At 40.6% G+C, this 9,771-nt stretch overlaps 1 protein-coding gene and 2 non-coding genes across 3 annotated transcripts in view; 1 reads left to right on the top strand and 2 right to left on the bottom strand.

Annotated features, from left to right (window-relative positions):
• nhej1 (nonhomologous end-joining factor 1) overlaps positions 1 to 7,766 on the bottom strand; it is a 30,438-nt gene extending 22,672 nt beyond the window's left edge. Inside the window, exons 1-6 of the mRNA XM_085347153.1 lie at positions 7,711 to 7,766; positions 6,719 to 6,836; positions 6,192 to 6,402; positions 5,832 to 6,053; positions 5,610 to 5,748; positions 2,784 to 2,842 (exon numbers count right to left, since the gene is read on the bottom strand). Of these exons, the coding sequence (XP_085203279.1) occupies positions 2,784 to 2,842; positions 5,610 to 5,748; positions 5,832 to 6,053; positions 6,192 to 6,380 (609 nt within the window). The 5' untranslated portion in view covers positions 6,381 to 6,402; positions 6,719 to 6,836; positions 7,711 to 7,766. The remainder of the gene's footprint in view (positions 1 to 2,783; positions 2,843 to 5,609; positions 5,749 to 5,831; positions 6,054 to 6,191; positions 6,403 to 6,718; positions 6,837 to 7,710) is intronic.
• Positions 7,767 to 8,164: 398 nt separating this feature from the next.
• On the bottom strand, positions 8,165 to 8,237 carry trnar-ucg (transfer RNA arginine (anticodon UCG)). The gene has a single exon. It is a non-coding gene; the product is annotated as a tRNA-Arg (tRNA).
• Positions 8,238 to 9,038: 801 nt separating this feature from the next.
• trnaf-gaa (transfer RNA phenylalanine (anticodon GAA)) lies at positions 9,039 to 9,112 on the top strand. The gene has a single exon. It is a non-coding gene; the product is annotated as a tRNA-Phe (tRNA).
• The last annotated feature ends 659 nt before the right edge of the window (positions 9,113 to 9,771 follow it).

Raw genomic sequence — 9,771 nt, 5'->3', positions numbered from 1 at the left:
TGACCCTGATGTAACTTTCCATGAGTCATAATCGTACCTGACCTGGAGCTTTTCCACCGAATGAAACTGTGATTCTTTCCTGGTTTGTCCTTTTACACAAACAGCATCAACAAACAGGCTGCTTCCCTCCCCAAAAACAACCTGATGACACACAAGCAAGCCCTGCAGCATCTTCCCCGCACACTCACCTGAGATGGGAAATTTCCCCGAGAGCTATAAAAACCCCACGACATACAAGAAGGCATCTTTTAACACCTCTGGAGACAGTGGATCTTATTCACAGATAGACTGCGCGTATGAATGTTCGACCAAATCTGTGACTCATCTGTATTTTCTTACCACAGTTTGTTTGAACAAATGTAAAAACTTCCACAGACCATGCATACGCACAAGGGATGAAGGTCCAACAAATAGAATGAAATAAATAAATAAATACATAGAAGATGTTTAAGGTAAAATGCACAAAATACTGCCTGAAAAGCTGCAAGCGGAAGTTTTAATTTAATATACTTAGACTTTCTTTGGAAGATGTTCTAAAAGGTAACAACGTGGACCAAACACAGCATATCAGTACTGGGGTGATGATTTGGGCACCTTGCAGTCATTGAGTTGACCATAAATTCCTCTGTATACCAAAGTATTTTAGAGTCAAATGTGAGGATATCTGGGTCATGAAACAGGACAATGATCTGAACATAAAAGGATCAAGGTGCTGCAATGATCCAGTCAAAGTCCGGACCTCAACCTTACTTAAGATACACCAGCTAACATTAGCTCAGGGAGAAAAAAAAAAAGTCCACTTATCGCTAAAGTCATCCAAGGACGTCTCCTTGCACACCGCAGTTAGCCCATAAAACACTGATAATCCAGCTAATGGACACTGATTGGTCTTAAGGATTTACAACGGGACACATGGATTTCGATGGTGCTCGTTTTCAGATGATAAGTAGGCATCAGATATTAATTTAAGGTGCAACAGAAACGTCTGTGTGCATAAGAAGCAGTTAGTTGTAATGGCCAACAACGCTGCTGCTACTGTAAATCGAATCAGAGGATGCAGTAAAGTGAGTCATGATGCTGCAACATCCTTTTTACCACGACTGAAACCTGTAAAAACCCACATGTGTAGGTACCTCTGTAAATATGACCAAGTCCACTGCAAACTTTAGTGGTGATCCAACATCAAGTAAACACAGGGCTGATTTTTATAGGTTAAAAGTATTTGAAAAATCACTTTATGTAGAGGAGAACAGCGGGTCATGTCTTATGAGATGAATCATCAGTGATTTGGAAATTCTGAACACATTTTAATGCGTCTGTACCAATCATATAACAATATAACACCCACGGTGTGGGACGGAGAGATTTCGCAGGTCTTTCCTCCCCACTGCTGTCAGACTCCATAATAAAGACTTTAACTGATCAAGCACACACATCCATACATATGCAATAATACTAAGTGCAATAATCCTTTCTGTCATCGTTGTATTTTTACTCAGTTGTATATAGTATTTGTATTTGTATTCTATTTTTATCTTATTGTATATTTATTTTATTTTATTCTACTGTATATAGTATTTTATTTTATTCTATTCTGTACAGTTGTGTACTGTATTTATTCTTATTGTATTCTAATTTTTGCCTCATAACTTTTGCACTGTCCACTTCCTGCTGTGACAAAACAAATTTCCCACGTGTGGGACTAATAAAGGTTATCTTATCTTATCTTATCTTATATATAGATATTTTGATCGACTCTAGTTCCCGTGAAGGAAGAAAGGACAGACAGACACTTTTTTTGTTGTTGTTGTTTTTTGGTTGGATAATTGACAAACAATGAACTGGAATAATACATTTATTCAGCTATTTTTTGTCTGAGTACTGCTCTGTTTGTAACACAGAAGACATTTAAATGTCTGAGACATCCAAAGGATGAAACATTTGGATCCAAAAAAAAGTAACACAACCAGCTGTAACCTAATGGTTCAGTCTGTCCCTTAAAATTAAATATTTATTGATTTGCTTTCTTCCTTTTTACCACATACAGTATGACTAGTGTATTTGAAGGTGGACAAATGTCAAGGCAGCAGGGATGTGGGTATCAAAACTCAAATGGAAACTGTGTGAAAAACACACTGAAGTGTTAACATAATAAAAATATAAAAATAACCAGTCGTATCCGTCCTGAAAAATTCAACAGGTGCATCTGAAAACCCAGACCACACACACACACACACACACACACAGAGTGGAGGTCAGAGGTCAGCATAGTAAGAGATGAGAAATTCCACACCTGAATACAGTGTACACACGCACACACACACACACACACGGGGACTTAACCTCACCTCATCCTGATTGGCAGGAAGTGGCACACAGCGATTATTGAGCACGTCACACGGCTCAAGTTCCAGCGACCGCAGTGGTTTATCACAAGGAAGCTCACCACAGCAGGTTAATGACGAGGAACGGAGCTCAAACTATAGGCTGCGTGCGTGCGTGTGTGTGTGTGTCCGTCCCATATGAAAAAGATATATATAAATCTTATAAAGTTTGTATCTGTCTTGTGTGAAACTTGTATGAAAAGCATACAAGAGTGAAAACAGATATAAGATCCCTTGAAAAATTATATAAATGAAACTTGTATGTTTTGGATACTTAATAAAACAATATATGAAAGTAATGAGAAAGTGGCCACTTTCATGAGTAAATCATATAAGTTTTTACGATTTCTTTTCCATGTGCGTGTGCGTGTGTGTGTGTGTGTGTGTGAGACCTCTCACCTTTGCAATGAAGTCTTCTCTGTGGGTGTGCTCCTCAAAAACATCTGTCTGCAGCCGTTCTGGGTTCAAAAAGACACACATCTGGATTATAATCATGATATCATGACACTCCACTCCCACCCACTCCATGACATGTTGGTCAGTCACAGGAGCTCGTTCAGTGAGAGACTGAGATTACCGAAAAGCACCACTGAACGACACAGGAAATCATTCCTGCCTGTGGCCATCTCCCTGTACAACGCATCCACTTAACACACTGTTTGCTGCTACAACTACACATGTTTCTTTTCCAACTATTTATTTATGAGTGACTTATGTATGTATGTATGTATATATATGTATATATTGTACTATTCTTAGTTAGTGTATTGTCTGTCTTGTCTTAATGTTGGTTTAAAATGGAGCACTGTAACAAAAAATAATTTCCCCCAGGGATCAATAAAGTATTCTGATTCTGATTCTGATTCCACAGTGATCAGACTGAGGGGTCACAAAAGCAGTTAAAGCACTGCTAAACAGTTAGCAACCTATGGGGAGGTACCAAAAACTGCATTTCCGCTAATGTCCACTACAGGATGGCTCCACAAATGAGTGAGCACCCATAGGCTGTATCTCAATTCAGGGGCTGCATCCTTCGGCTCAAGTACACCGCGAAGGCCGGATCCTCCGAAAACCGAGAAGGCCGGAAGTGCGAGGCTGTGAAATGGGACGGTCTAGCCTTCAGATTTGCGTCACCAGCTGTCTCAATGGAGTTTAATAAACTCAGCCGTCTACTCCTTGCTCCGTAAAATATAACAGGACATTGGAGTAAATTCTCTACCATCTCACCATCCATCCATCCATCCATCCATCCAGTCGCTTCCGCTTATCCTTTTCAGGGTCGCGGGGAGTGCTGGAGCCTATCCCAGCTGTCATAGGGCGAAAGGCGGGGTACACCCTGGACAGGTCGCCAGTCTGTCGCAGAGCCAACACATAGGGACAGACAACCATTCACACTCACATTCACTCTACCATCTCACACTTCTGTTTAATCAGTTTTCTGTTTGATGTTTATTCAGCTGTGTGAGAACTATAACTTATCTCAGCCAAACTGATTTACTTTAGGAACAAATAAAAATAACATACAATAACTTTTTGAAGGTATCTAAGTGACTTATGTATCATGTTTAACCTGAGTAGCCAAAGAGCGGACAGAGTTTGAAAACTGCAAAAATACATTTTGTTCTCTATGAACAGTTTTCGAGTTCATGATAGCTGTGCAAAGGTGATTTTGGTTTTTTTATAACTCAGGTGATTAAATTATATTAAGGTTCAAAGTCATGGAGGCTGAATGTGATCATCAGCGTTTGTGTTGCCGGTCCCTTGTAGAGTAGATTAACGCATTTATCTGACAACTACAGCCTGGTGTAAGGTACAGACTGAGCTTATCATGGTGAACTAAAGCTAAAATAAATCTAAAACTGAAAAAAATTTAAAAAACATTTAATTTAACTAAAAACAAAAACTAGACTTCAGAAAACACAAAATTGCACTGTACACCAAATTTAAATATGAATTAATGTGCCTTTGTTTTAAGACCTGTCCATAGCAGATCTTAAAATTAGATAAATACAAGCTCTGATGGACAACAACACACAAACCATCACACTAACTCATTCTTTATTCAGTAGAAAAAAACTAACAAAAATGCAGACACAGTGAATAAAAAAGGCATCATTTAGTTTAAGACCTAATCGGTCTCTTACATCATTATGGAGGAATTTTGCCCAACTCTTATTTACAGCAGCCCCCACCTCAGCACTGGACCATTCTGTTACAGATTTGCTGCTGTGCTGTGGATCATTGTCCTGTTAAATGACCCAGTCGGAGCAAAGTTTTAGCTGCCGGACAGATGGCCTAACACCTGACTCCAAAATACTTTGGTATACAGAGGAGATGGTTGAAGCTGCCCATGTCCTTCGGCTGCAAAACAAGCCCAAATCATGACCCCTTCCTCCACCGTGCCAACCGTACAGTCTGAGATGGAGCTCTTGGGTTTTGTTTTGTTTTTTACAAGTTCACTGAGCATTGCACAGTCTGACCTTGGAGGGAATGTTTTCCACTTGTGGATTATCTTTTTCTTGCTGTTCCTTACTGTTCCTGCTATTGCTTCTTTACAGGTGCTCACACTCGCTAATGAGCAATGAATCAAATGCATTTGATTAGCAGCACCTGGCTGTTACGTATACTTGTTTTGTCTGCAAGCCGGGTTACGCAAACACACACCTGTAAAAACCCGATAGTATGCTGTTAAACTGTGCATACACTGAATGTTGATTGGTTGACAAATGAGCTGGAAAAGGAAAGGGTGCAAACATTTCTCAATTTGAGAGTTCACCAGGAACTGCAGTGGACACCTTTCATTCTTTTTTAACATTCTGTTTCACTTCAGCTCTTGGGCCAACACAGTACAAGTGAGGCCCACACACTGGCTGCACCCCATAATTTGGACACTGCCCCCATCTGCGTATTTAGTTTGTCCACACACTGTTTCTGCATTTTGCTTAGATGTTGTTAGATTAATTACAGCGCAGCTTGCTAACCAATATGTTTGCTTCCGACTTCAACACACCAGCCCAAAAACCAGTGAGTAATGTGATGGTGGATTCCTCCAGCTTTCACCAGGTGCATATCACAATCCCATTACAACAGACAAGGAAGTGCTGCTGGAAATGCTGCGACCTTACAAACAAATCAAATCAAATCAAATCAAATCAAATCAAATCACTTTTTATTGTCACATCACATGTGCAGGCACACTGGCACAGCCTGGCACAGCCTCTGTACCTCTGCTGAGCGTGGCTCCATTCTCTCTGTAGTCCTGGATCTCAGCGTCCTTCCTCACCAGCAGACCTCCCAGCTGCTCCACCTGCCGCTGCAGCAGGCGACTCATCGTCAGCAGGGGGCGCACCAGCTGAATGCACACCTGAAGAAACACACAAAACAGTCAGACAGCCCAGCCGCCACGATTAGGGTTTAAAAAAAGAAATCTGAAAGGTAAGGACGTACCAAAGCTACTGGTGCAGGGGTGCAGTGAAACTCCCAGTAGAAAGGGAGTCCTGCCAGCTCGCTCTTCAGCCTCATGTTGATACTACAGTCTTCCTGTCTCGTCAGAGAGATCTGAACCTCGTTTTCAGTCTGGCTGCCGACTCCCGCCAGGCAGGGCTTAACCACCTCACACAGGTGAGTGAAGAAGGCTTTTACTGGGGCTCGCAAACGCCTGTTAAGCTCCTGATGATGGAGAACAAGAATGTATTCATCAAACACGGGTTTTTGCTCATCTGGCTTTTAAGAACAGTAAGAATAAAGATTTCCTGCTAAGTAAATTCCACAAGGCCTCGCAGGTTATCTGTTCACATTTGTGCATACATGTGCTCTGCTCTGGATGACTGCTGTGTCCATCCTCTCCTCCCACACACAGTGCATGTCGGTGAGCAAGATATGGTACGCCGTCTCACCGAACCAGCTCTTGGCCAGGAGCTGGCACCCACTGATGCTCACGGGAAGCCAGGGACGCCGGAAGAGGATGTCCTCAGCAGGTGCTCCGCTTCCCTCCATCAGGGAAAACAGGACGAAAGAGCTACTTAAAGGCAGGGTGGAGATGTTGTATTGTCATTATTATTGTTAGCATTATTGTTGTTATTATTATTAATATTATTCGTATTCCAACTCTTACAACAAAATGTTGCTTTGATATTATAAAAAGGGTTGCACTAAAAACAGTAATTAAAACAACAGCAAAGTATTTTCTTTCACAATAAAAGCACCTATTATCACAGGACTCGTAGCCATATTTGTCGGTCAAAGCAAGCAGGAGCTGCTGTTTCTGAAAGTGAATGCCAGTGAACACATGGTCTAATTTCATTTTATATCAAAAATGTTTTCTAATCACTCACCTCCGAGGAATGCGCCCCCAAAAGCCTGGGCTGAGCTCTGCTGAAGCCGCGTTTTATAGACGCAGAGCTGGCCGCATAATCACAGCACTGCAGGAGGTTCAGACCGCAGTGGCAGCTCCTGTTTTCGGGGAAGGAAGTCGAGTGTTTCTCGTCAGTAAGTCATTAGAAACACACTACACAACACAGAGGTTGACTCAGGATCATTAAGAAAACTCAAAAACACCAAATCAGTCACTTTATGACACCAGTTTACACCGAAAGGACGGTGGACGCACATGCCAGCGGTTTTCTCGGTTGTGTCGTCCAAACTCCGTTCAAAAAATTAGGAATTTAAAATCCCACTGCTCCTTATCACATACTGGTAGGAGTCATCGTGTTATTTTAGAGCATACACACATGAGTAGCAGCTACTCTTTAACTCGGTAACCATCTAGCCTGTATTATAATTAACATAGCATTTTCAGAGACTTAAACACGCAGCGATCATTGTTAGAAATCAAAGACGAAGCATGAAGAAAAATATAAAAATAAAGACACTGAACACGAGTGTTAAAAAGAAATGTGTGTTGCTAGGTGTATTCATAAAATAAAAGGGATTATAGACGTGGTTTTTCTCACCCTTTTGAGCGTATAACCTAGTAACAAATGACCAGAAAACCAAACTATATTTAAAAATCGAACATTTTTTAGGTTTCAACGTTTCTCATAAAATATAATGAATATTTAGTTTATAACAAACTTCAGTTTACATCGATAGTTCAAATTTTTTAACTCGGCAACAATCTACACGATACTAGAAACAAATTTACTACAAAATGTTTCACTTTTAGCTCTGAATTGACAGACTTCAAGGTCTGGTACTCAAGGTGTAAGTTAAGCTAATTTTTTGTGTCTCTACAGTTGTAAACGCGCTAAAGTGAAGTTCGGTTATTCTAACCCGACAGCTCCTAACACACATAGAGACACTGAGAAAAACGGTATTTTAAACGTACTAAAGCTTACAACAACACACGCTGCTGCTCCGCAGTCGGTTCCTGTTGACAGTTAAGAATTCCAACACCGACGACAAACAGCGGCGCTTTTAAAAGGTTCCGCCAGTCTCGAAATAAATAAATAAATAAAACTCAGCCTCTTAAAAGTTACCAGTATTTTTTTTTTTTATTTCATGCACCCGTTAAACACTTAATATACTTCATAACAGTGAAATTTAAATGTTTCGTATTAGCTTTTATCAAGTTTTATATTTTGGATTTTTTTAATGTGCATATTTTTGAAATTCCTTTTTCTGTAAGAAAAAAAAAAACAACGAAACAGTATGGCGGATTAGACATCAGTCCCGAACTGCGTTCCTCATTTATAATCGGCCATTAATGTGTAATGGTAGATTGGCTTCTGGTCCTTCCCTCATTTACCGACACATAAGACTCTCTGTAGCAAACGCATAACCAACCACGAAGGGACTCGAACCCTCAATCTTCTGATCCGAAGTCAGACGCCTTATCCATTAGGCCACATGGTCTTCGATAATGTAGCCTGGACAGAGGCCAGATGACGTCAGCTGGAAGTCCTGGTGATTCACTATCTGAAATAGTGTCACTTTTCTCTCATTTATCACTCTCTACAACAGTGGTTCTCAAACTTTTCACAACGAGTACCACCTCATAAAATACATGGCTCTTAAAGTACCACCCTTATGACCTACATTAAAGTACAGTAGTATAGGCCTATTTAACACCATATACAGTTTACACAAGACAATTTTATTTCTTATATGAATATTATTTATTTTAACTGCCATAGTGCTAATAATAACAACTGTACTGCATTAAAACATTCACAGAAGGTGGGATATCCAGTCTTTAAGTGATGATGTATGAACCCTGCTTCCGGGTCCAAATTACTTTGCTTTTATTAAGGCTGTTGTGTTTTATCATGTTTAATGCTTTGTATCTTGTTCTATTTAATCTGAACAAGCCCCTTAAAAAAGGCAGTGATCACTGTTGGCCTCTCGCGGTTTTTATTACCACTATTCATCGGCAGCACGTTTTATAGCTCAGTTTTTAAAACCTTACGATGTAGCTACAGCCCTTCTGCTACAGCTCTTGAGGTTGTGACTCCTGTCTAAATCAGTTGGCGCAGCATGTCCAACAAATGTGACGTGAAACTGTGAATGAAAACAAAACTAAGGCTTTAAAGGATATTTATGTTGGTTTTGCATCTTTAGTAGTCTCAGTTGATTGGAGGTCCAGAATAGATCCACTAGTCTTTGTTCAGTGAAATCTTGGAAAACAAAAACTGTTGTTTGACCACTCTTCATGCAGGTTGGTTAGCTCAGGTGGGTAGAGCATGGTGCTGAAACAGCCACGGTCATGGGTTCAAGCCCCATACTGACCACTAAAGTGCATGAGTGAGCTCAGGTATGTAGTAGCTGAGTTCACTTGAGCACATTTCTTATTACCAATTGGGCTTCATTAACAAGAAATAGCAAAAAAGAAGTCAGAAATACTCCACATAAGTGCTTTTATACCTAACACGGGCTTTCCTAAAAACAATAACAGCAGTGTCAGCTGACAAGGAATATAAATGTCTGCTTCAACCTCTATCTGCACAGCTCATCAGCTGAACTCTACAGCTGGCTTCAGATCAGACGATTCAGGCCACGAGTCAGATAACTAGAATATGGTGCTGATAACACACAAGGTTATGGGTTCAATCGCCATACCCGCTGTTTAAGCGTTTCCTGGGTAACAAACAAGTTTCATAATCCCATTCTTAAAAGAGTCCTTTAGATAACATTTTAGGGTCAGGGATAGCTCAGTAGGTAGAGTGGTGGCCCCATGATCGGAATGTCAGGGGTTTGATTCCCCTGAACAGCTACCCTGAGGTACCCCTCAGCAAGGTGCCATCCCTACACACTGTGCCCAATGGCTGCCCACTGCTTCACTGAGTGAATGGGTTGAGAGGAATTTCCCCACAGGGATCAATAAAGTACACTTTCTTTCTAATAAATTCTCTTATAGTTAAAAAAAAAATGCAGTTCTGTGCAAAAAGCC

Source organism: Diplotaxodon limnothrissa, linkage group LG23 (assembly GCF_057381915.1).
Source record: "Diplotaxodon limnothrissa isolate DT_005_m linkage group LG23, D_limnothrissa_male_GT1.1, whole genome shotgun sequence".
Taxonomy (NCBI): domain Eukaryota; kingdom Metazoa; phylum Chordata; class Actinopteri; order Cichliformes; family Cichlidae; genus Diplotaxodon; species Diplotaxodon limnothrissa.
Note: the sequence above shows the minus strand (reverse complement) of the source record. Positions and strands in the feature narration are given on the sequence as shown.